At 39.3% G+C, this 27787-nt stretch overlaps 1 protein-coding gene across 1 annotated transcript in view; it reads right to left on the bottom strand.

Annotated features, from left to right (window-relative positions):
* PLD5 (phospholipase D family member 5) overlaps window positions 1–27787 on the bottom strand; it is a 134866-nt gene continuing 107079 nt past the window's right edge. The window contains exons 6-10 of the mRNA XM_057389698.1: window positions 11751–11948; window positions 8323–8462; window positions 6262–6427; window positions 3433–3547; window positions 1–1507 (exon numbers count right to left, since the gene is read on the bottom strand). Of these exons, the coding sequence (XP_057245681.1) occupies window positions 1272–1507; window positions 3433–3547; window positions 6262–6427; window positions 8323–8462; window positions 11751–11948 (855 nt within the window). The 3' untranslated portion in view covers window positions 1–1271. The remainder of the gene's footprint in view (window positions 1508–3432; window positions 3548–6261; window positions 6428–8322; window positions 8463–11750; window positions 11949–27787) is intronic.

A 27787-nucleotide genomic window follows, 5' to 3' on the forward strand; every position in this document is an offset into this window, starting at 1 on the left:
ACATCTCTGAGTGGAGAAAAATTTCTTGTCAAACATTTATTGTATTTCTTTAAAAAGCAAATTCACAGTTTTATAAAACACTTGCTTCTCGGTGCAACTGAGTTGTGATTGTAGGGGCACACTTTTGACACCAACGAAAACTGTGATCTAAATGAAAGCATCACTTTTCTGTCCATGCAGAAGTATTTATCTATGTGGATGACATTTTAACAAAAAAATGTCACTTCACAATTTTTATTTCTTTTTAAAGTAGAAGGTCAGAAAGCAAACTCTTCCAGGTGTAAAAATCAACAAAGGTACTATATGACCATTTAACAACAATTATTGCATGATTTTGCATAACTCTTGACCTTTCTAAAAAGCAGTATTTGATTYTGAGATATGCATTGGTTTGATAATGAGTCATCACATATGTGCTAACTCACATGTGAATAATGTTTAACTTGGGGAAGAAATTTTCTTGATATTACAAAAACATAAAAAAATCAGTTCTGGGTCTTTGCTATTAACCCACAGATTTTCACTGTTAGATGAAATGCATGTAATTGGAAATAACTATTCTGTTAAAAGGTATCCACAGTACTTTGATAAAAAATCTGAGAGGCTTTAGGGAGTATGAAAAACTTGATGAGACCAACCCCTCAAAAATTTCTCATATTGTTAGGAAATGAAYGAATTACCAATCCTGTAACTCTAACGTATTTTTAAGGCTAGTTAGAAGACACGGAATAGTGATACTCAAAGTAAATGCTCAAAACCAGAAGTATTTTTATGTCTGGGTAGGGTCATAAGGTCCCTTACTTAAASGGAATGATTTATATGGGTGATACTTTGCCTATTCCTTCACTCTTTCTATTACAGTAAAGCTACCATCTATTTGTATGTCAATAATAACTAATCTTAGAATGCCATTTCATAGCTTGAATCTTCATTTTGCCTCAAGGCTTGCTCTAGCCAGCTTGGCAATTGGGGAAAATCCTAAAACAGAAACATTCACATATGCTGTTAAATTCAAATGTGGAACATTAAAATTCACATGGAAGCGGAAATGACATTCAGTGTCAGAAGTAACAAATTTGAAAGTCTTAAATAATTCAYATAGAGAATATAGGTTAGACAGATTTAATATAAGTGTGCTTTTTCCTAAAAACACCCCCCCAAACCAAACTTTTTTTTTTGCTTTTTCTTTAAGTCTTTTGTCTGTAAATATGAAAGAAGGCTACACCCCAACACAATTCTTCATTGCCATACTAAATGGTAAAATAGTCTTTCTAATTSACATTGCTCATGGCAGTCTTATTTGAAGCTCCTTTATTAAGTTTGTGGTTAAAGCAGTTTGGGATTTTTGTTGGTTGTAAACTTTTGGCATAATGTGAATACCAGTCCCTTTCAAAAACAGCCTTGAGTTGCTTAATGATGCTTGTGCTGTTCCCCACGTCTGCTTGGTTGATAACAAGGCCAGCTCCAGCATTCTGAGTAAAAGCATTTCCTACCCAATCAAAATTACCTGCAAGCAAAGGCAGGAATAAACAGTGAGTTTCTATCATTAAAAAAAAAGAACCAAACAGAAAAAGCAATCTCCCTGAAGGCAATCCAGAATAAAACATGATCATTTTCCCCACTGCAGAGATGGAAACAAGGTGGGTTTTTTTTTAATAACAGCAGGAAAGTAAAGCTCCAATACATACCATGTGTAGTGAAGATCATTYCTGGAAGTCTTAACAGCTCTAAGCCTTCCTAAGTGTAAACAGGCTTTTCTGTTTATTCAAAACTAATTTCCTCTTCCTTTCACATCTATTATATTATTATTCTATTTACTTTCCTCACTGGACTTTACTTTGCTAAGATTTAATTTTTTTTTTCTGTTTAAACAATTCAGTGTATCAAACCAGTAGACTTTTTACAACTTACCTGTTGATAGATACTATTTGAAGAAAGAAAAATAGATTTTACTGTTTTATGCCACTGGTTAACACCTTTGTTGATATCTAAAGTAACAAATAAGCACTTCAAATCCTGGGAACAGCAGGGCAAAAAGGATAATTGAACTAACAGAAAACAGGTAAATCAAGTGTTTCAGTTAGTTCTTTTTATTTCACTAAAACTGTATACATTTTAAATTATATACTTAAAGCACATGCAGTATTTTGGATAAACAAGGCTGTTATTTCGGCAGGAAATGTTAAGAATTCTAAAGCTGTCAAGGATGGTAAATTGAAGCCTCATTATAAGGGACATTTTTTCCTATGTTTTCAAGTGAAAGACTTACCAGGTCCTTWGCATGCATTTGTATTATTTTCTCAAAGCTTTGATAATTTCTGGTTTTATTTATTTGTGGCTAAGGATATGAGAACAATGGGAAAGAAAAAACCCAACTTGGCTAAGAATCTAAGCTGCAGATGAGTTCCAAGGGACTGAGATTAATCCAGCTATGTGAAGGAATTTAAAATAGAGTGGAAAAAAATATTTGGGGGAGGGGAAAGTGGGTATCATAAAACCTTCTGGAGATGAGGGAGGAATCAGCTGCAGTATTTGATGTAAAAAGTAAAATTTGGATAGGTTACAAGGTGTGTGTGTTTAGACCCCATCAGGGACGGCTTTTCAGAGTAGATTTCAATTGTATCTTGGGATCCCCCATTGCTGATGTGTTGTGGGCTSTGCTTCTGGGTAGCAGCCTTGCTCTCCCTCCCTGCATCTGCCACCATGGGCTGCAAGCCCTTGGCAGTACATCAGTAAGATCCCTAAAGCACCAAGCTGCAGCAGATCAGAATGCTTGTCTTCTCTCTTGGCCTCTTAAAATGTCATGAGTTGTTTTTGAATTCAGTAGTGGTTGTTTGATCCCGTAAGGTTACGCACAATTCAGATTTTTCAAAAAGCAGTTTTCAGCCTGCACTCAGCAGACATTTTACTGGCAATGAACTTCTGTGAGGTGCCATGCAGCAACTTTAGTTAAATACACCTTTAACCCAAAATGCCCATTAGATATGAMCCTGATGTTAGGAGGGTGTCTGCAATGTCACTATAGTAAATGGAGTAAGACTTTGGATGATGATGAATTGTGGCTGCACAGTATTTGCCAGGATTGACCACAGCTTTAGTAATGACACAGGGAAAGAGAACAGTCCTTCATTGCATTGCAGGAGCAAGAGAATATGCTAATAATCCGAGTTATTCCTGCTTCATAAACTGTGCTTTATTTGTGCTTTCAATCTGTTTTAAGATACTGAAAGCAAAATGTTGGTCTTGAGAAACTGATCCATAGGAGAAGAAAAGCTTTTAAWTGAGAAGAGGCTCAAAACTCAGTCATCATCCAACTTCCCAAAGAAATTAACTACTATCTTCACTTAAAACCTGTCACCTTTAGATTCTTCATCTAYAAAAGGGTGCTATTTTTGGATACAAACTAGAATTTCTTGAGCTGTGGTTACTTACCAATATATGCAGCTCCATCAGTCACCATGTATTTGTTACGATTCARTTTGGGAAGGGAAGTGTTCTTCCGTTCTTTAAGAAAGCAGGCACTCTCTTCCTCAAGGTCAAAAAATTTCTGCCATAAAATGGAAGGAAGCATAGGTATTAGCTTGAGAATTAATTTGAGAATTGCTCTAAAAGAGACAGAAAAAATACAGTCTGTTCTCTAATCTTTATTGTAAATGAGTTGGTCTACAGAACAGTTTGAGTTTTTACTGCCAGGCATTAATTTTAATAAAATGCTGCACATTGTATTTCTAAGTAAATTTTCACAGTTTGTGATCCTCCTGCCTTGGTGTTCTGAACTATACAAAGTATATGGCTATTACATGATAAAAGCAATACAGAGCCAGGTAATAAAAACTGTGAAATGAACAAAAACAGCCCCATCTTTCTGTTCTGCATGGYAAGAGCCAGGAACTTTTCTTTAGCTCATTTCCTCATTTTTCAAGGGACATTGGGGTTTGAAGCTGCTTCAGGATCGGAATTGGCAGACAGAGCAACAACAGAATTAATACCTCTGTAATCACACATTGCCTAATTTCCAACAGGAAACTTGCCTTTTCAGAAACTTAGAAGCTTCTCAGGATTAAATCTGATATGAAGAGATCAACTTTTCCAGGCAGCAAGAGGAAAATAGATCTATTTTAACCTGGAGCATGAAGTATGAGCAAGTTCTATTTATTCATTTATTTATTTATAATTTTAGAGCTATGTGCACTCCTTGTCTGATCAGTACCAGACAAAAATGAGCAAGGATACACCTGCACAACTGAAAAATAGATGCATATGGAGGCTCAAGAATAACTTGTACTGAGAATAGATGTCTGTTCCACGCCACTGCTTTCTGTTTTCCAGTTGTCTATAGAAAATTTTGTTCTAGGTCATTATTTCTCCAGGCCCTTTAAAAGCACACACCTTCCTCTGTTCACCACTGCACCCAACAGAGCTGGCCCCTTCCTGCTGCTCCTTTCAGAGTTAGACATTTGTGCACAGAGGGTGCATTGACAGGGTCAAGCACACAAAACTTATGAAGAACCAGAATCAAGGTCCCAAGAAGAAAAACAGTGAGCTCTTCATTTGGAGTTTGCCCTTTGTGATTCAAGCTTTAATGTCATGGCCATGTGTGGTTCAGTGCACAGGACAGAGCTCCCTGCTCCAGCAGCAGTTTGATATGCAGGTTACTCCTTGCCCTTTGGCTGAGTGCTTACAGCATTTATTTACTTCTCAAACACAGCTTTATCTGTGGAAGYTCTCCCCAGTGATCATTTTCTTCAGAGTTACTTGTACTGAGTTTGCATTCTCAAAACAGTTTCAGCTGAAGCCTGTAATTATTAATGCTTATGCGAATGGGACTCTGAAATGCTGAAAATGCATAATGAGGAAATAAGTGTTTTCTAATTGCACTGACCTTKTTAGTTGMCCAGTATTACCAAAGTTTGTGGCMAAAGAAAAAGAAAATACCCTGCCAYRTGTAACAGGGTTGCAGTGCCCTGTTTCTAACTATGTACTTGCAGTTAGCCAATGCCAAAACTTCCATAGCCTGGTCAGAGATCAGGGGAAATTAGGAGGAGATTCCCATCGAGCAGAAAAATGCCATCTGCATCTCCTCCAAAATGAACATTGGCAAACCAGTGTACCCTGCAGCTGCATCCAGCCATTGGCACTCACTGGAAAGTTTCAAGACAAACTGGTCTTTCCACAGGGACAAAAAAAAMGGGAAAACATTCTCAATAAGGCATRTCACAGGGCTCAAAARCTAAATSCAAAAAAAAAGGTTACTGAGGATGCTTTGTAGGAYTTGGATGTATTATCCCCAAAAGAAGAGAACAACAGGGGGATAGAAGGTTATGTGTGTGGCATTTTGGTCAGAACAATATGGAGGAATTGCAGCAGCCTTGCAATTTTAGGTGCAATTTCAATCAGAATTGAAAYTGTAATAGGTTTCTCTTAAGATTTCACTSTTCTTGTATATAAATACATACAGTRCATGTCTGCATGAGARTRTGTTCTCTGCAGAGGTTAGTTTATGTTTCCTCATTGCCAAGGTAGAACCAAGAGGAAAAAGAAGAATTTTCAATAGCTCAAAAGGTAATTTAGTTTTTACCTTGTTAAGCTATTCTTTCTTCTCCATACATACACATAGTTTTGTTTCACTTCCATCCTGGCTATAACACACGAATACAAAATAAATGCAGTTTTAAAAGCAGTTGCTCACCTGACATGTTTTTTGAATTAAAAGAGCATTGAGATGGAGCCTATGGCACAGTTTTCAGCAAATCAAATTGATACCAGCAAACTCTGACCCTTGGCTTATTACTCATACCAAGGTTTTTTTTAAGCCAGTGGCTCACTCAGAGTGGGAAACGTGATGCACAGCACAGAGGTAACTGAGGTGTCTTGTACCTTTACAACCGTACAGCTGGGGTGGTCTGATTTTTTTACTGGAAGTTGTATTTGTATTTTCTAACTGCAGAGACTCTAGCTGGACAATTTACCTAAAATGGATGCCTAGAAGTAATGTTTTTCCTTTTATCAATTAGTTATTGACAAGATAAATTTTGTACAAAAGATTTTACCTGCTGTAAATAGATGGAAATGGATATAARTATTAGGTACCACTTAAAAAATTCAATATATTTAATATATTACATTTTCTGATATTTAGTTAAATTTAAAGACTTTGATACTCAAAGAAAACAAATCTCAGTAGTTAAATTTTCTTTATTTTTTGGGGGGGGGGGAAGTGGAGAATACCTCTTTTTTAAAATCAATATGGATTATACTTACAACTTTCAAACTGCAGCTTGGAACTTCAGTGCAAATAGCTTTCAGAGATGAAACAAAGTTAAAAGTAAGGGGATCTGTGTCTCTTGAGAAACTTATGAGAAGTCGTACTTTAATACTTCGTAAAACTAATGCTTCYCTTATCTTCCCATCTAAATATGGCCAGTACCTGTGGAGAAAGAAAACAATATTTGTAGAGAACTTAAAACGTGTGATTTTTATGCAGCCAAGTCCAGACATCATAGASAAACAAAACACATGTGAATTTCATCTTCTATCCATTACGAAGGGATGCCAGCATTCCTTTTCCTGCCGTTCAGTACCTAAGCTGTCACTGTGGGTACATCTCGCACCTGTGGGGATGCCGAGACACTTTCCCGAAGTGCAGGTGCCTTGTCCCCGCTTGTCCCTCGCTGGGAGAGCCGCTCCCGTGTCCGAGAGCCGCGGCCAGAGGGCGCTGCTGGCCAGCGCAGACACGGCGACACAGGCTTGTCSCTTGTTGGACAGGTCAGGGAACAGGACAGCTGGATCTCTCCCCTACTGGCATCCTTTTCTTCTCCCCCGTGCATTAGAACCGTGCAGGGTGGGGACTGGAATGCCTTCTGTAAGTTCCTCCATGGGAAACAGCTGCTGGGCAGGAGCATCCTTCAGTAGCAGCAGATGAAATAGTTTGCCTAAGGAGGATGCTACATGTTTTCCTGATGAGGATTGCAGAAATTCTGCCAGGGATGGGATGGCGGCTTCCATGGTGCTATTCTCACAATTGATAGTTAGCTTTGTATGCCTGACATTTGGCGGGAGCAGGTCAGGACAGGGAGAATGAAATAAAGAAAATGCGTGTTTTCCACATTCCAGTAGCATCAAAGCACATGGGCTAATGAAATCTGAGCTCTGAGCCAGAAAATAATTTACAAGAAAGAACTGGGAACTGGCAAGGTAGAAAAGCTGGGGCAGTGCCTCAGACACATAGCCATGCTGTAGGAAAARCACTGAAGAATTCACACAGGTGGCTTCCTTGGATCTCCCTAATCCAGCAGAWTTCCAAATTCTTCCAGCATGAGAATAAGGCAAGGAGTACAGGACATAAGAAACTGCAACACTGTAAGGGTCCGAGACACTAAGATCCTTTCCAACATAAAGGAGAAACGGAAGGGACACATTTTGTGAAACTGAGGTTCCAATAGTACTGCCTATGGTTCTTTCCCTGTGATGGAGAACATACATATTGGGTTTATTGGAAAACTCTCTCATAGACTTGACACCATTTATGCTTGCCATCAGTCGTATGATAATTATTTTTTGAAAACTTTGAACAAAACAGCTCTAAATAGAAAAGAAGTACMTAACCACATCTTTAGTTTGGCTCAACTGTGTTCAAATGAAGTGCATAGAGGGGMTGTCAGGCTTTGCTAGATTTTAAATTCATTGTGAGCATTGTCAAGAGTAGGAGGGACCAACGGACATTTGCCTTCTGAGCTGGATGGTTTTGATGCACTCTGGCTCCAGTTTTGGGCCATGAGTGCTTTTTAATGGTCCAGACAAACAGAGTGTTTAAAAATTATGTGGTTTTGCTTGGTTTTAGCAACTCTCAGTTAACCAAAATGTGATATAATTCAAAGGTAATCTATGCTCAATTTGGAATTTTCATTTATATGTATATTTCAGTAAGAAAATCACATTTCCCATACTGTACACAAGCCACAACATATTATTTCTCTCTTAACTTATACACTTTGTCATGTTGAATATTTTTATGATACTCATAAAATGCCAGTAGATGTGGTCTCAAAGTAGTCCTTATAATGGAGTACAAATAGGATTTATGCACAAGCAGACTTGTATTCCTGGGTTCAGATCCAAAGCTTAGGACCTAGAACTGGAAATTTCTTCTTAGGTCCCAATTCTGCTCCCATTTAAGTCAATGGCACGACTCTCACTGATTTCAATAAGAGCAGAATTGGGCCCCAAGAAATYGGTGCACAGCAGTAACTAATCTCCTGTGGGTTCACTTTCTCCAGCAGACCCTACTGGCATTATGGTAACGAGCTGGACTTGGACACTCACCGTTTAGCATTGGTGTCGATGACRATGGGCAGGTAGTCCATGACAGCGATGTACACAAACTGCTTGGCATCGTCAATAACACTGTAAATAGCTTCAATATCCAGGACTCTGTCCTTGGGGCAGAAGAGTTTAGGTGAATTCTGTGAAAGGAAAAGTTCAAATATGGCATTAAAAATAATTGATTTATTTTCTCTCCCCCTCAGAGATGACAAGTAGTATCCATTATTTTAGCAGAGRTTATTAACTAATACCTTCAGCTGTCCTGCTAGAATACTYAAAGCTACAAAGGAGAGCTRTTTGCTCACTTGCCCTTCAAAAACYKCACCAATTAGATGTAACTGTGAGTAAAAGAAGACACAGACTTCAAAACATCCATTGTTGTCAAAGAAGCTRTAACTGGAGTTACATTTCAGAGACTTTTGTTCCAAAAAGCCCCAGGACTGGTTTCTATTAGATGGAGTATTCATATTTTCTTGCCACAGGAGCCTGATGCTTCACTTGTGAGCAGGAATTAAGTGTATTGTGTCAGTTGCAGGGAGACACTKCAGTTTTTGCTAGAAACTTATCTTTAGAACATAGCTTCAGGTATAAATTACCCAGTACTGAGCCAGGAAGTGGCAAGCCCAGATTTCAGCTTCTCTACCTTCTCTCTGGTGCTGTCACAGGCAAGGGGAAGCCAKCAGAAATTGGCTGTGGCAGATGTGCTGAGGACTTTCTACTCTCCTGCACAAGCAAGGAGAGACAAGTGAACCTCCCTTCAAGTTGCTTGCAGACAACACCACCATTCCTGGGACTGAGGCTGTTGAAGGCACTTTAACCTGCTGGAGCAGTTGTCAAGGTGTCCTTTCTTTAACAGCTGGCCCTCCCAGATGACTCCTGCAGTATCACCTTCTCACCTTTGTTACTTGCTTGGGTTGCAGCTGACAGTCAGACAGGTATGTTTCCTTTAGGGACAGATCTCAGGGTTTTTATTAGTCTTCCTTAATTTCAATTCACTGCCTGTCACAGTGGTTTCTTATTACTGACTGGTGTTCTYAAGGATTTAGTACAATTAAGTGCAGAAAATACTAGAAAATTAACTGTAGCAAGATTTCGAGACTAATATTCCAGGTTCGCTCCTGAACACTAAGACATCAAAACCTCTCACAGTTCATCAGCCAGTCTGGAGGATGACTTTGTTGCTAAGCAACTAAGCCATGATTCCCAAGTATATAAAAAAATTTCAATGACTGTGTATTATGCTTGTTTTATATAGCACAAACACTGAAATATTTCAAAGAATGAATTTTGACTCAAGAAAAAGTGTGAAGTTATTTAAATTTAGTAAAATAATTAAATATAATTTTTATCTATTATCTGAAACTTTTGGGAGGTTCTTYCACTGAGATTTCCTTCTTACCGCTTGTATTATTTTCTTGAATTTTTAAGTTACAGAACAGCTGAAGAAAGAAATCCTTATGTATTGTCTTTTTTGGGTGCATTCAATATAAATACCAGAAAGTAAAAGACTTCTTGAAGATAATTAGAAGAAAAATTTCAGTAAAACCTTTCACTGTAGCATTGTGCTTCGGCATTCCAGTTGCTACTCTGTGGCACAGCTGATCCTTGCCCCACAGTCCTGACTGTTTGGGGAATTGTCTCCACGCTCTGTAGTACTTGGCTGTTCTGATCAAATACCCACTTGTTCCTCCCCTTCACCTGCCAGTAACAGGCCTTTATTCTTCCTGGGCAGCAGCACTTTTCCAGGCTCCTGCTTGGGGGTGTGCCATCCTGAACCCACAGGGAGTGTCCCTGCCCCAGGCAGGACAGCCATGGCACCAAGGGAACTGCCTGGCTCCTGGAGATTTCCTTCTTCTCATTAGCTCAGGAACACACAGCAGCATCAACACCTGGTCCATCAAGTCAGTTCCAAGCAACTCCAGGAGTGCCCTTCAGAGGGTCATGCTGGCAAACACTGAGAATTTTCTAATAGGTGAGAAATTTATTGAAGAGCCTGTTTTGAGGAAGAAAGAACCAGTCCAWGTGGCTGTGGATACAAATTCAGGTGGCTCTTGGAGTTGGACTTCAGTGATCTGAGCTTCTGAGTAACACCGAGTCCTTCCTTWTGTTTTCTGAAGTGAAATTTCAAGAGAAGAGGCTTCCTTGCCCACAGGAAAGGAAAAAAAAATCTCAGAGAGGAAGTGAACACTCTGCAAACTGGAAAAAAACCCTGTAGTCTCTCTCCATCTACCATTGTCTTGGATCCCAAATTYCTTATACTAGGTCTTAAACAGCTTTCCATATTGTGTTCCCCTCCAGGACTGACTTTCAGCAGGATTTCTCCGTATCTTACAGATTTCTTAGAAAGGAGTAGGATTTAATTTCTCAGTGCATTACCCAACTGTCCAAAAGTCCATCTCTCATTCAAGCTTGTCCTTAAGATTCTCCAGAGTCAATGAAAACGTCCATCTTTTCAAACCACTATTAATTCTGGCTGTCTTAGGCACTTCCACATTTTCTCTCCAAAACAGATCTCTGTCCCTCCACTGATTGTAGGAGTATGGAAAATCCTGGACACAGGAACACTGCCTGGCTCCCAGCAGGTGAAGGGGAACCCTGCCCTGTATAGCCACTCATCTGCACCAATGTCTGCTGCCAGGGGCTGTACAATTTAATAGTGGGCTAYGTGCCTTGTGTTGTTTTAGACATAACATGGCCATAAAGCAATGGGGGGATTGCCCCTTGTTTTATAGAGAATGGAAAATAGCTCTTAGCAAATTTGTTACATTCCTGATTTTGAAGGGGTGGTGTATACTCACATATAATTACCTCCAAAATGAAAGACACTTCACATCKTTCATCTTCTTTATGTCACKGTATACTTTTTTCCCAGTTTTGCTACATCACTGCTGAGATGGAGGACTGCCACATTTCTTTCCATTAAAAAGCACAGACAGTGCTTCCATGGGGATCASTGCTTGATTTTAGAAGTTTTAAAATGTCATTTAAAAATAAAKCTGAAGTAGATGATGTTGTACAGAAGTAAAAGTTCTTTGCAACAGGGTCAATCTTCATAAATTACACTGATAAATATGCAAGCTCTGATACCAAACTTATTCTGTATCATTTGCCATGTCTGATTAATGGTTCATTTACTGCCAAGTCGTTCATGTTCTACATATTAGTGTAAGTATAATAATCTAATTTGAAGAGTCTCTGTATTATTTTTCTGAATGTAAGTGGAAAAACGTTGAACATTACAGAGGGAAATTGAATAATGCTCAAAAGAAATCCTGCAGCATYTTCAGTCCCAGCAAACTGMATGTCAYAGAAATCAGAATTWAAAAAAGAAAAAAGTAATTTGTCAAATKTCCAGGTCTTCCAAAAATCTTGGTTGGTTAAGTAAGTTTCTTCCCTTCCCCCTCCCTAGAAATCATTTCAGAACTTACCGACACAAAAACTTCTGATTTTGTCTCGTTCAGCTGCAGTGTCAGTTTATTTTGGGTGTCGTACACTCCATAGAGTCTCTTAGACCAACTCGGAGGTATTTTATTCTTGTACCTTAATGAGCTATACAGCGCAAATATCCTTTGTAAGTCCAGGACCAGGCAGCTACAATTGTACACGATGACACCAAGTTCCTTCATCTGTGAAATTAAAAGTTGGGTCATTAGTGATATTTTTGCTGATGGATCTGTGGAAGTACGCAGTAAGAACGCAAAAACCTCACCTTGGGTACCCCAGATTTCTGSGTGTCAGTTTCTTCACATGTTAAAAGGGAGATAATGATACTTTTCTCTTATTTAAGTAYTCTGTGTGCAACAACATTCTCACACATAAATTATGAGGAAAATTGTCTAATATAGACAGCAGAGTACCATTAAATTCTTTAGCCTTCAACAGGCAGTCTCACTTCTCATTTAAGTAAAGGSCTGTATCCTGATCATCACAAAACTTATTTTGGCAGAGATTTCATTAATTATACATCCCTAGTACTTAAGCTGTTGACAGAATTTAATTTTAAATGTATTTTTCTGGCTTTTATGATCAAAGTAACCAGACACATTCTCCTCCCTTCCTTTGCTTTAGAACAGCTCAAGAAAGGACTGGTGTTGGCCCGGATGCTCTCATTACATGCATCTCACACTTGTTTGGACATTTCCTAAAACAAAGCAAGAAGAAAATCTGCATGTATCTGTTGGAAAACCAYGTGCAGGATAAATATTTAAAGGATGTATGCTGGTTTTCTGCAGGCAAACTCTCTCAGTAGTACGCCTGCGAAGTATGCCTGACACGATGAAGAAAATAAGGGGAGYACAAACTCTCCAGCATGCCTACCCTTTCACATCAGAACATTCCCACTAATGTTAAACCCTTAGATGAAATCTCCACAGTAACACGGACCAGTTTCTGGCAATCTTTCTGTAAAGCCTGTGAGAACTCTGAACCTTGCACTGATGTTATCTCAGAGCTCGTTCCAGGGCATTTCTCCCTGATTGCAGATGAGAACAGCTCTGCGGGAGTGGGCAGAGGGAAAGCGACAGATAGAATTGAACCTTGACTTTTTCAGTGGTGGGTGAACAGAAACAACAAATACCAGTACTCCAGTGAGAAGGAARCTCACTGAGTGATAGGTGCCTGACCTGGAAATACCACATACCTAAGAATATGTGACACTGAGCTATGTCATTCCTAAATATTTGCCAAATAGTTGCAACCACACAAACAATACCTAATATTATTCCTGCCTAAATTATAGTATTTCTGCAAGCTTCATTACTCTGTTAGACTGCACAAGCTGAAATTTGCAGATAGTTGAAAAAACAGACATGCTGCACTCCAACATTTCATTTCTGGATAAGCCAATAAATTAATTTTGATACTAAATATAAATATGAACCAACATCCTAGTCAAATAATCTATTTGGAATAATATCTTTCATTTTTTCCCCTGGGTGCTGGTATCTTTGAGGACGCTCCTGTATTCAGTTCTAGGCTGTCCCTGTAGTCTGGGCACTGTTTGTCTCCAAATATTTTTAACTATACATTAGCACTGTTTTCACTGTGTGCTGCCAATACAGCTCTCTTAATTGCCAGGCTTGCCATTGCAGAGGACTTGCTAATAGTACTCTGTTACATCTCTCTGCATAATGTGGTTTAATCGGCTTTTCATGGCTGTTAGTTGATTCTGACATAATTATGTGGTTACAGTTTTCCTTTCATTTATCAGTCCCATTATTACTATTCCACGTTATCCCTTCTATTGAAAGTAAAGATAAAAGTGTCCTCACTGCACACCAGAAGCTGCCAGGATGGCATCTGCATGAGCAGCTCTCCTTATAGCGGGAGTGCCTGCAGTGTCCCCTCCCTGTGAATTAARGGATTGCCCGTCTGCCTTAGAGGCTCCTCACGTACAGAGAGGGGAGGAAGCCAGGGGCACTAATGGCTTTTGTTAAATGCCATTTTCACAGATCGCCACCTAGCCTGAGTGCCAAAGGGAGCATTAGCCACGCCTTAGCGCCAGCCTCTGGATACGAACTGGAGCGAACAGGGAGCACAGGAACCCGAGCTTCCCGCGGGAGCCGCGGCCGTGCCCGGCCCTGGCAGGGAATACACTCAAACCACGGGCTGGAATGAAGCCATCCCGAGATGTGTTTAYAGCCCAGTCATGACCCCTGCCTTCACAAGGTGCTGCGTCTTGCAGTTGGCTTCTCAAAGCACTGATCAAAGCTTTTCCTGCTTCTGAAGCTGTGATGATGAGCTTTTCCCCATGGGGATTCCCTTATACACGATAGAGGCAGGGCTCCTCCTTTCYCTCGCTGGGAAAACACAGATACCTTCTTTACCTAGGCGCCTGTTTTCATTAAGTTTTTATAAACTTGAGYTCAAATTTGACTCAACCTGAATAGSTTTGACTCRAGGCTGTAGGAAGAGGACAGACAGCAAATCTGATGTTTCTTGTGCACACCAAATTAAGAAACCAGGTTAGATGTCAGCCTGTTACCTTGTGACCCTCTTGGCTTAGGTACAAAAAATCCCCTTGAAATGCAAACAACATGCATGTACAGTAAAACCCCACCCAACTCCTCTCTTGTACAAGTGCCCTAATTAGTCTGGAGACAAAAAAAAAAAGCAGTTTTAGAAGCACCTTCCACACGGAACCTAGTCCTACTCCCATACTCTGAGGTGAGCAGAAACTGCTCTTCCTATTAATCACAAAGCCTCTGATCCTGGAGACATATAGGGCAGCAAGGATGTGCTAGTGACAGATTTAGTATGAAGTGGTATGTCATCTAGATAACGTAAAAGACTCTCTTCCATTTGAGAGCTGCTGTCATTACAGACTTTTTTTTTTTTTTAGTAGTCTAAGAGGAGAAGCACAAAAACATCTGTATTGTAAGAATCAAAATCTGAGTGTTGCTGCGTGGCTTGTCATCATGGAAACCTGCAGCTAAGCATCATATGAGGTATCTGTTAAGGTAAAATCCTTCAGTGCAGAAGCTCTTAATGCAAGGGAAGTACCTCTTCATCCTGAGTTTTAAGAGCAATTAATATAGTAGTGAAAATGTCACTGAGAAATTAAACTGAAGAAGATCTCAAAAAATCAAAACCTTAATGAAATGAAGGAAGATAAACGTGAAATGAAAATAAAGATTCGCAAACTTGATTAACTCAAAATGGAACAGAAACGTTTGGATGGTAAAGTTGTACGGTTGCTTGTGAGTGACATATCCAGGGCACATACCAGGGAGTGGGGAAAGGAATGATTATCAGCACTGAGATTTTTGTGTCCTCTCTTGAGCAGGTTTCTTCCCTTCTTGGTCAAGAACTACCATGCATGCTCTCATCAAAGAATGAAACACATGGGAGCTTTTTTTCTCGTTTTTCCCCATGCCATTTACATTTGTGCAAAGCAACTCTTAAAGACTACCAAATTCCTGTTTGCCAATTCACCAGGAAAGTGAATTACATTTGGCTCAAGAAATGTACTTTCTTCCCACTGTACAATGATACTCTAACTACGGAATTTGGTTAAGCTATGAAAAGTAATAAATAAGGCCTAACTAGAAAAATAGTAATTTTTACGACTACAGGAGGAATTCGTTACTAGATTGAACAAAAACCAGGATTTCATCAACAGGAATTCTTGTCCATTCTTTTCCCATGTACATTCATAGGCATTCTATGCAAAATGAAGAAAAAACATGGGAAAAGWACCTGAACAATCCAGGCTATGGATGAAGAACACTGTGAGATTCCTAAACTGAGAAACAGTGTTAGCAGGACTGTTCAGGTACGTTTGGGTCACGGGTCAGAGAGGGTGTACAATGTGTCCTTAACCTGGACTGTGCAGACGAGACAGCACATTTTATTTTACCTTGAGCCACACTCTAAGAGACAACCCCACTGTGCAGKCAAGGTACTATTTGACCTACATAAGAGTGACACAATCTGGTTCACAGCTTGCAATATCTGAGTTGTGGCAAATGTAGTAGGAAGSTTTAAAAAAAMCCCTTGTTTAAAGAAAARGTTTTTAGTAGTTGTTCACACTCAAACCTGATCCTAAAAAYAACAGGCAGCTCTCCTCAGGCATGGACTGCCACTTGCCCACAAGCTCTGGCCACTGGCCAGGTGCCAGGAACCCACTGCCCGTGCTACAGAAATTCTGGATTAACTACAGGCAGCCTATGCCACACCAAATTTACTAGGTAGACTTTCGGTATACAGGACAGTGTATGTCATTTGCCTGAGTTTGAAAACATATTTAATTGTGCATTCAAGCCTCTGACTTTTTAATGACGAGATCCTAAATGAATGACTGAGCAAAGCCAGAATCACAACAGGGTAAACCAATGGAGTAATAAAAAGCATTCTGGACTGATTAAACAATTACTAAAGCATAAATGGAGCTAAGATGTCAATAGATTCTGAAGAAAAATAACATATGATCTACTCATTATCAGCTTAACACAAATCAYAGATATTTACAGTGGTACACTCATTTTTTCATAAAATATGTTCTAATTATCCAGTTGGACTGCACTCCAAACGTTCTTTTTTCATTATTGGYCTGAACTGATCCCTACTGCAGACCTTTCTTATGTTTTCATGAGGTATCCTTTAATTCTGAGTAWTTCCCAATCTTCACAGCACCACTGAAGGCTGCCTCTGTGCAGCTATTCTTTACCTCTCTTTACCAAAACCTACTGAGCAGATATGCGTGCCCATCCCATGCCAGGCACAGGTGACAGCTGAGGGGTGGCTGCAGTGCAGGAGGAGAAGGGCATTCTAATGGGAGTGATCATCAACAAAGGGAGAGAGAGATTTGAGAAAGACAAAAATCCTCCTTCTGTGCTTGGATAGTAATACTGCACAGAGACTTCACACTTCGTTATGTTAAAATGAAAAGTAATTCAGTGAAATCAAAATCCAGCACAGTCCTGCTTCTCCGCCCAGTTCCACTTTTTCTCTTCATGTTGCTGAGAAAATGGGAGCTGCACTGATATTGGGAAATAYTAAATAGAAACAATTAATACAAAAGGGAAAGCACTGTTTTCTCTGGAAAGTAATAAAACTCTGTCTAKCTTAAACTATTGAAAAATGAATAAACCTAAATTAAAAGCATCTATGGATGTCAGAAATCATCTAGGGTATAATAAATGTTCTTACTTGAATTCCCTGTTATTTTGACAACTACAAACTGCTTTTGAATATTACTTAAGAGAATTCAAACAGATTAAATTTTGAGATTAACCGTTTCRTTGTTTAACTGTACAGCTTCCCTGTTTTCTTTAGACACGTCCATCAAATAAATGGTATTTTTAAAATCCTACTTTCAACTCGTAACCATTCTCCAATTAATCATTCTGTGAGTCTCGCACTTGGATCCCTTTTGTGCCTGGCCTCTGTCCTACAGTTGTTTAGGTTTTACATTTCTGTCATCTAAGGCTAAAGGTTAATTTTCTATCATGTTGGTTTTAAGTAATGTGAAAATAATTACCAGGTAGAATTTCTAATTAACTAGAAAAGAAGCTCTTCCACTTAACAAAAGAATGCAATCTCAAACTGAGTCAGGAACTCAATCTCATTACAGARCATGGAAAACTGTCACTCAAGCCACTATGCTGGAAATAAATCTTAGCATGTGACCAAGAAAAGGTGATGCATTTGAGAGAGAGTGCACCCAGCATTGGCACTGAATGTCAGTATAAAGCCATGACATGTTTTCATTGAAGGAAAGGAAGTGACATAAATGCATTTGTTCTCATCCTGTGCAATGCAAAGGGCAGCCTTCATATGTCTTCTGCTGTACAACAGCAGGACTGACTGTACCCCATCGAAGACGRTAAATTTGAGTTGTCAGCCACTAGCAGTCCACTGGCCTTTAATTCTCACCTTTAGAAAGTATGTTTGACTGATTTGGATCTGTAGTTCTTGCAGAATAAAACTCCCWGGAAGTTACAGCGTCCTATGTTAATTTTACTGATATTACCTAATGACAAAAAGATGTCATCATAAGGCAGAGATCTTTGAGGAGCTGCTAATTTTTGTGTTCCCTTCTTTTTTTCGATGGTCCATAGGCCAGGAACACAAAACTGCACAGTAATTTCCACTTCAGCCACATCATTGTTTTTCATAGCATCCTGATCTTAAGAAAATCATGCTGAGAAAGAAAGACAGATTTAGCATTCCATTCCTGCTGAACAATTCTGCTGCTGAGATGCAAAGGAAGCTAGACACCAAGTCAGAAGGAGGGCTTGTTTTAAAATGGTGTGCTTTAAAAAGAATTTTGTGATGAAGAGGTAGCAATGCATCTTCAAAGCAGAAAACCACAAATCCCCTGTGTCCTCATCACATTAGAAAGAAGCCCCATTATGATTTTTCTTTTTCAGCCATCTGCTCTATTGATACAAAAAACTCATCAAAAATAATTTTTTTGTACAAAAAATTCAAATATAGTTTGTTTAAACCATGGACCACTCTGTGATGATGTTTGCATAGACCCTACCACAGAATTGTGAGCGCAAGTTTGGGCTTTTTACCGCTGTTGTTGAAACTCAGTAACAAACGAAGCCTGACACATGGCTCATGAGCCAGAAGCAAGCCAGAAGGCAGAACTGAATCAGTTAAAAATTTGTTGCCATATAATCTATCAGCATAATTAATATCACTTGGCATAATCACAGCCTAATTTATMATTTTCAAATGACTTTTCAGTTTACAGTTTCATTCTATCCTCAAAGCAAACACAAGTGTCTTCTTTAGGGGAAATGGAAGCTTGCAACTGCAAGAAAACATTTTTCCAGGATYATGTTTGATTTATTTCTTGTTTTAGTGCAGGAAATCTAATTAATTTGATTCTGTTTCTCTTTTGAAACACGGTTTTTGTTGATTATATCAAAGAAATGTGCAGGCTGGAAAGAAAAGGATCACGTWGTGTTGGCCTCCCATCTCACTGCTGGCAAACTGCATCACATTTCAGTCTTGGTGTCATTCACACAACATTAAAAAATTCACTTCTCCAGTGGAACTATCAAAAACCTAAGAGGTGAATTGAAAGACCCTGCCTATTTCTGAAAAGAGCTGGACTCTCCTTCACCACRCACGTGTGTGTACCTCCCACAGCCTCTTTCCATCTTCCCTGCACCAGAGCCACTCCTGTCAGSCCTTATCTTGCATTCTCTTCACGCAGCTGGAAATCACAGCACAGGCTCTTAGCATTTGTTCTCATCCTGTGCAATGCAAAGGGCAGCCTTCATATGTCTTCTGCTGTACAACAGAGAGGAGAGTGCAAAGGGCTGATCTCAGAGTAAGGGCAGTATTTGTGTCTAAACATTTCTCTCAAAGCACACAGTTTCTTTGGGGCTTTCAGATCCATGGCCTTCAGGGAAATGCAACAGCATGTAGTTGACTAATTGGATGCATTATTTATAACATTGCTGACAGAGTGGGTTTTCCTTTTGCAAAACTGAATAGAGATTGGTAGAAGGCGTGCTGGGGACACAAACTGGGACAACGACATTGCATATGAATTATTGCTATAACTGTTGAGCTTTGCCAGACTACCTGATCAGAATTAGAAACCTGTTTTCTTGGTGTAAGCAGAGGGCCACAGGCACTAATTAGTTTTTGACTGAGGCTTGATTACATTCAGTGTACAGGACCTTGAGGTAATCCTGAAATCCAAGCAGTTTAGATAGGTAAGGCCATTTAGCCAAACAGTACAGAGGCAGCCCTAGAACAATGTCTAGCCAATAAAAAAATCTCTTTTAGAATCCACGATTGCTCTATGGTCTTTTCTCCTGAGCAGCCATCTTAGATATTTGTGGGGTTTCTGGCTGCTTCAACATGRAAGCAATGTCTCCTGTAAAGATATGGTCCTGGTATAGGCCCCTAGGAAGAAAACTTRTAATTAAATTAATACATCGTATTTCTGCCTCCTGACTAGCAGCGTAAGTGGGAACACACAATCACAGACTGTGTAAGACTGGAAGGGGCTATAGGAGGTCATCTAGTCCAGCCTCCCTCCTACCAAGGTCATTCTAGAGCACATTGCTCAGAATGGCCTCTGGGCAGTTCTTGAGTATCTCCAGTGAGGACGATTCCACAATCTCTGTGGGCAACCTGTTCCAGTGCTCAATCACCCACACAGTAAAGAACTTCTTCCTCATGTTCAGGTGGAACTTCCTCTGCATCAGTTTCTGTCCATTGCCTATTGCTTGGCACCACCGAGCAGAGCCTGGCTCCATCCTCTTGGCACCCTCCCTTGAGATRCTGATAGACATTGATGAGGTCCCCTCTCAATCATCTCTTCTCCAGGCTAAACAGGCCCAGTTTCCTCAGCTTTTTATTATAAGTGAGGTGCTTTAGCATATATTTGAAAGAAATGCCTAATAACTCACCATACTGATAAGAAAGAGTTGCCTGTCCAATACCACGGTTCTCGTGACTTCAGTTTCCTGAAGAAACACTGAACAGCTCTGTTTGCAGATGCTGCCTGCCCAATATACCTCTCTCATGCAAGGATTAATATTTTTCCACTGAGCAGCTCCAGGGAAGCATCAATGATTTCACTGTTTTGATGTCTGCTGTTTACTTAAAAAAGTTAAGAAAGGAGACTGCATGAGRACTTCTAAACCAGGCCTTGATGCTTATGACAACAATATCAAAATCTGAAAAGGTTAGTGATGACATTATTGCTGCACATTCATATGGAAGGAATGCTTTGCCAGAATCTATTTTGTTCTGCTTGATGACTTATGGATATAAAAAGATGAGATTTTATTCTGAACTGCAGAATCATTTGTCTTTTACAGAATGATTGAAGTGATTGTCCTTCCTTACCCTTACTCATGGAGGTTTATGCCATGGTATTTCAGCCTGATTTACTGTGTGTCTTTTTCMCAGGACAATACTAAATCCAGTTTTCCATGAAAGGATCCAAACTTTCAAGCAGGAGGTGACTGGGCTCCATTTGGGAACCTTTTGGAGTTGAGGCAGTTCTGAATTAAGACATTTTTCTAGAGGGGAACTGTCATCTGTGCAATATCAAAGTGTGTGTGKGTGGGTKRAACCACATATTGGGAATTYACTTCCATAATTATTTTAAKKTTGTTATTTTAATTGTTTAGTTGAACAAGACTGATCTGATGGGGTTTGCTAATRTCTAAAYCCTTCTGAGAGGAATCGGCCTCCAYTTGTTAACATCACTGACCAAGATCAGTTGCCAGCAAGTTCTTGTGGAAGATGACAGAACGGACTGTGGTGCATTAGCTCCSCTCAGAGATTCAGCAGGGGTATAATGAACAAGTTTTCTTTCAGCATAATATAAATAAAATTTTTAGAAGGTGGTGGATTTACTGCTTTTCTTATAYCCATGTAAGTTTACTGGTTATTTCAGACTACCAGTGGGTAGATCACTGCAAACAGGCTTTATAGAGATGTCCCTAGAAACAATTTTCATCTCTGTGACCAAAGTATCTTTTTTCGTTTTTTCAAAGGCAAGACAAATGCCAGGTGAGYTTTTTGTGATGCAGTTTCTGGGAGATCCTGCCAAACAGGTTTTGTAAATTTCAACAGCTTAAATTTTAGGCTAGCAAGTCTTATTGTTAGGCCATGGGACTTGTGCAAGCACATCTCACCAGTGCTGTCTATTCGCCACAGTATTTGCTTCAGGATAGCAGAAGGGGTCTTGAAAGCTGTCTCTTCTTTTGCACATGCTTGTATGGGTGATTTTCTATCCTGTGTATAGTGATGTACAGTTTGTGTTCTGGCAGCAAATTCCTGCATGCGGCCAGTTCCCTAAATACTTCTAAAACCCATCCAAAATTCTCAAGTTTGGTAATGCTAGTACACTGACATTATTTGTCAAGTATCTGAGGGACCAGTACTAAACCAGAGCAGATCACACTCTCTTTGCAACATCTATGCCTCTTAATTAAGACACAGTGGCAGTATGGCAAGTTTATGAGGCTAGTTTTACTGGAGAAAGAACCTTCTATTTTCCTTTGGGTTTTGGAGATCCAACTACCTGAATATGCCATGCTGCTTTGGAAAGARGTCAGTTTATCTATTCAAAATGGATATTTCACAATTTTGCTCTGCAGGCGTATTCTTTATTGATTTACAATCTACTATTGATTACTCCAACAGAAGGTAAACCTGTTCACAGGACTCCCATAGTAACTAAAAAAAAGATGAGAAGAAAATAGAATCATRGAATATTTGGATGAAAATATCYATAAATATCATCTTGTTCCAACCYCCSTGCTACAGACCAGGATGCCATTCACTAGATCARATTGCTCAGGGCCCCATCCAACCTGGCCTTGAACATTTCCAGGGATGGGGAATCCACAATTTCTCTGGGCAATCTGTTCCAGTGCCTCAYTACCCWCACAGTAAAGAATTTCTTCCAAATRTCCTATCTAAATCTACTCATGGTGAGCCCGGCATTCGGCAGATACTCAGGTATCTAGGTACCTGAATATTCCATGCTGCTTTGGAAAGAAGTGAGTTTATCTGTTCAAACTGAAAAATCCATCAGTTTGCTCTGCAGGTTTGTTACGTACTGATTTACAATTTGTTATTGATTATTCCAACAGTAGATAAATATGTCATACAGAACTTTCAGAGCAACTGAAAAAAAACMAACAAAAAGTTTTAAAAAAGAGACAGGATCTGTAGTTTCAGAGGTCAGAAACAGAGCAATGAGCTTATTCCTACAGTCAACAGAAATCGAATAAAAACATGCACCAAGCTGTTGATGCATTTTGCCCTCCCCTACATTAAATGCAAACATAAAATGCAAATGATGCATTGATGCATGTGAGAATGGWGCACAGCAGTGTGAGAAGTATGATAAACAGGAATAAATTCCTGGTTCCTCGGAGCTGGGAATCAGCTGCACCTAGAGAAACTAGCCAAGCTGAGAAGAGTTTATGGCTCCAAGTGCAAGGTGAATATATAATGTCATGCTGCTTTCAGGAGCAAAATAACAAAACCAGAGGCCATAGGAGTAAGGAGGAACCAAGGGCACTACCAGGCAGCAATGAAGCGCCTACAAAGCACCAGTGGAGCAGCTCCCATTACCCATGTTCCTGTCCAGCTTTAGCCAGCCCTCTGTTAGGAGCGCACAGCAATGGTAAGCAAGAGACAAAYAGTCCTTTTGCTCTACTGACATTTATTTATAAATACTGGATGCATAGGTAACAAATTTCAAGCAGAGCAAGCCTAATGGGCAACACTGACTGTCCTGATTTAGTGGATGTACCAGAGAAAAAGSAGCCCATCTCAATTAAAGAATCAAACAAAACATTGTACTTCCAAAAATGCATACCTTACACCATGATAAATGCATGCTATGATCTCTGCACATTTCCAAAAGCAATATAKCTTCTCCCAATCTCCCAGTCTTTGGGGAAAAGAAAAAAAGAAGAAAGAAAATAGAAAAGCTGCAATTTTTGAGATACRTATCAGCCACTAAACTGCTCTAGATTTGGTTAAAGATAGAAACTCTAGCTAAAAGCTCTTAGTGCAAATAAAGTATTTTCAGCCTGTCCTYTGAAGGACAAGCTGTAATAGCATACTAGTAGAGTTCTGACAATACAACTAGATTYCTATGCAGCAAGAAATAGAAAAAAGTGATAAATAGTCTAAGTAATTAATTGCCAAAAAAGGAATTGTCAATACAGCTCAGTAATAGATTTTTCTATCTGCTTTCTTCACATACTGCCTCGTTCACCTATGCTTGAAGATCTGGGTTGCACTTTTCTGTTATCTTTATAATATTAGCTAGCTTGGGAAATGATCCCCTAGAAACAAATCCTGTAAGGTTTTTTTTGGTTTTTGTTGTTGTTGTTGTTGTTGTTGTTTTTTTTTTTAAGGATTGGATCACATGGATAACAGCATATAAAATTTTTTTAGAAGAAGATATTCTCTGTCTTATTTAAGAAAAATTTATTAACACAGTGTCTTGGGTTGATTTAACGATAACACTCTATTCCTATATTCCGTCTGCTTGTATGCCCAAAAGTGCCTGTGCCTTTAAACCTGACCCAGAAGAAGGGGCAGGGGTGGCACAGGCAGTTTAAATGCTGGGGCTGCCGTGCAGCCGTTTGCTTTTTAGACCTCAGCATCGGCGCTGTGGGAGTCCTTGCTTGCTTTGTGCAGGGGAGGTACATGTTGCTGTTTAGCTAGCTTGGGTTTGTTAGCTTGGGCAAACAGCTTTTCCTTGGACTGCCACCCCCTTCTCTGACTCATGTGATTTTTCTTCTGGAGCAATTTGGCAGCTGGCAGGGACAAGCAGCGTCGCTCCATCTCATCCCCGACTCTGGAAGAAGCCAAGCCAGCGACAGAAAAGCACACCGAGACCTCTGTTACATCCACAGGGAGGAGTGCCACCAGGTTTCTACTGTTGTCCAAGCGCCACGTGGACTTTTCTTTTTTTTTTCTTTTGTTTCTTTTTCCCGGGGCAGGAGCCGCCATCTTTTCTCTGCACCACATGGCCAAATGGCTGTGGGGGGAGGGAGCAGTGTGCATTCCTGAATTTTAAATATCTAACAGTTACTCAGTTTCTTTAATCTGTGTCCTGTGGGCACCTTGTTTTGTTAATAAGCCATTTTTCTCTTCACTTTTGCCTGAACACCTATTTCATATTGGTGGGAAAAATTACCAAATTTTTCACTTCAGAGGAAATATTTACTCTGTAACGTTTTTTTCTCTGAAAACATTGTCACAAACCGAGACACACAGAAATACGAATTTAGCTAGAATACACRGGTATTATGTTGCCTGTACTTTCAGTCTGGTATTTACCCATCTAAGCTTGATTGAACTCAGTGGGCAATGAAGTTRAAAGAGCCTTGTTTCATGTTATAGGACACTTGAGACTGTGCTCAGTTTACTAGCAACAATATGATACTGAACACCASTGGGATAGTAAGAAAAATTAAGCAAATTATTAGAAGAAGATGGCAAAAACTGACTAAGTGCACATTAGGGAYAAATCTGTAATTCATACTGGAACAACATTGTATCAACTGGAAATTCTCAATATAACTTTTACTTGACTGAAAAGAAGTAATTCTACTGTGAGACAAAATATCTTATCTCAAAAGGACCAGATGCACTATTACATCACTTCAAGAGACTTAATTAGATAAAAGTTCAGAMAAACGACTGACTGATTATAGCCTGCCTTTGCTCTATGCAGTTCTGTAAAGATCATCAACAGAAATTGCAAATGGGCAGATCTTGTCTCAGTGATCAGCTTTGAGAGGTGGCTCTGCTATAGCAAGATTTTGGGGAAGCTGGAAACAAACATCATCACGATGTATTTTAAGATATATGTAAGTTCAGCATTTATTWTGTATTGGTTTCATTGGAGGACAATTTTGTGCACATAAACAGAAAATACAGTTTTTGATGATGTAATTTGAGGAGATCATGATTCCCCTCTCCCTGGGAGAGACAAATAAAAAGAAATACAGGTTACATTTACTGCTGGCAGCATTCCAGAGATTCTTGAATTTGGGGTAAGTTTTTATTAGGATTAATATCCCTAGAAATTAAGACCAAGAGAAGTAGGGATAATTCCGGGATGAGTTTCATCACTAATAACTGTGGCCTTTGAGCTATATCTCCTCCTCATGTGTGTCCTCAATATAACTGGGGTGAGATTTTGAGCAAAGAACCACATGGATTGCTTCCAATTGATTTTACCCACCATAACCAAAGGGTTGCACCTCTAATATTCCCACAAACAAAAGTTGCCCCAAACCTGCCCCTTTAGATGCAACCTGAAATACCATCRTTTACCAAATTTTGTCATCTCAGAGTAGGCAGAGAAAGAGTTCAGGTTTTATCGATCTTTTTGTCACAAAAGATCAGAGGAGAAGGTGGTACAGATGAATCCACACTGTCGCTTTTGTCTCCTTTTTTCTATGTTATGGGAAGGACAGCCYTAACAACTAAACAGAAACCCCCATTATTGCTCAAAACAATTCTGTCCGGTCTGGTGATAGCAGGCAAGACAATCAGAAACATTCCAAACACTCTTAGAGACATCCTGCTGCAAGCCTTCCTATAGCTAAGTTCAAAAAACTGACTCATACTAGAACAAATCAAATATTGGCTCATCAGTTTTTACTTAAAATGGACACACACAAAAAGTCTATCTTTTGACCAGCTGAGTTTTTGGGGGTTTCCTCCCTCCTTTTTTCTTTTTTTTTTTTTTCTGTGTGTGTGGGGTGGGGGTGAAGGGGGTTTGTTGGTTTTTGGTTTTTTTTGTTTGTTTGTGTTCCTAATGAGTAAAGGCTTATTGATTTCAGAAATTTCAGAATCCAATTACTTTCACTCTAAGTATGCAATTCATATTTACTGTAAAAAGCATAACTTTGTTTATCTACTTTATCTACAGAAGCTTAATAGATATTTTTTGAATAATTMTTGTCACTCTCCATCTCAGCTAATTTGACTGTTGATTCAACTGAATTATCAGCTTAATAAATGAACTGGGCAACTTATTCMTTATCCTTCAAATGCAATTGATAATTCATAATTGCTACAACTTTCACATGCTGTAGGAGTCAATACTATTGAGACAAGTATGTTTTACATACTAATAACCATAATGGAAAAGTAATTCACAGAGTTTCTCAYTCACACCCTGTCACATCTCACCTTCTACAGCACTTTGGCCTTCTTGGGTATTTATTTACCATCTTAGATGCATCAAATAAAAAYCTAACTCCTCAGATTAAACAAGTCTCTGTTTCTAACCTGATAAAAAGTGTTGGGACAGTTTGTCTAATTTTCTAGTTACCTTAAATGATGAAGATAAAATCAGCAGTTTGAAACTTGTAACAAGAAGACAGTTAGAGGAGGATGGAGAAGAAACTGACTGACAAGGAAATTCTTGTTGTTTAGTAGTCCTGTCAGATAGAGGGCTRTCACATGGGACACTTTAGAAAGTGCTCCAAGGCACTGCTGAGTGTCAGAAGGAACAAATCATTGATCCTTTGCAACGGAGATGATTAGATCAGCTTATGTTAACTCATTTCATGAAAGAAGGTCAACAAATTATATTCATGGGACCAAGCCTAATTTACCAAGGATTAATATATATTCATAAATGAATACATACATGAAGACACCACGTATTATTTTTCCAGTCTTCCTCCTGATGGATTTTTAAGATGAAGAGAAATCAAATGCCTTTCTGAAGTCTTACTTTATATTGGTGAAACAAATCATACAAAGAATCCAACAGAGAGATGAAGTTAATGGAAAAATGAGAACAAGATCACATGGTTACTTTTTTTATCCTTAAGGAAGTATGATTTCCATCCTGGTTTTTTTTTTTTTTTTTTTTCTTTAAAAAACCCTAATTTTTACTGTCCGGTTGATTTCTGTCCTTAAAAAAGTTAGTCTTGCAGCAATTCAGCCTAAACTTATCTGAGTTTAAAACTATCAGAAGAATGAATGATCTAGAAAATACATGGAACTTAAGAGGCATCTTAGGAAGAAAAATCTTGTTAGCAGTTTTTACACAGCTAAGGAAAAAAAAAAAATCATGGTTCTGTTTAAGAACTTTGCCTCGACATCAGTTCAGCAAAAATTTAACCAGAAGTTTTTCAGATAATGCTTTTAAGCTACCCGCAGTGGATCTGGATACTGGAGCTTGTTTAAGAACCAACAGGATGGGAGCTTTTGCAACTTCTTGATTATATTTCACACTTTCGACCCATATCTTCTGTTCCTGCAGGGAAGTGGCTGCTGGCCCCAGAGGCTGAGCAGAAGTCGGGTCCATCCCTGCTGCCTGGCTGCTCACCTGTCTCAGGCATCACCAGCCAGTGGTGCATGCCCTGGCTTCCATCTTACACACAGCTCTCTAATCTCCAGGATCTCTCCCATTTCAAGGACTTTTCCTCCAGTCAGGAACATCACATTTTTCCATTCAGGTCCCCCTTCTTTGTTTCCAGAC

Source organism: Malurus melanocephalus, unplaced genomic scaffold (assembly GCF_030028575.1).
Source record: "Malurus melanocephalus ecotype Western Australia unplaced genomic scaffold, MMel_1.1 scaffold_19, whole genome shotgun sequence".
Classification (NCBI taxonomy): domain Eukaryota; kingdom Metazoa; phylum Chordata; class Aves; order Passeriformes; family Maluridae; genus Malurus; species Malurus melanocephalus.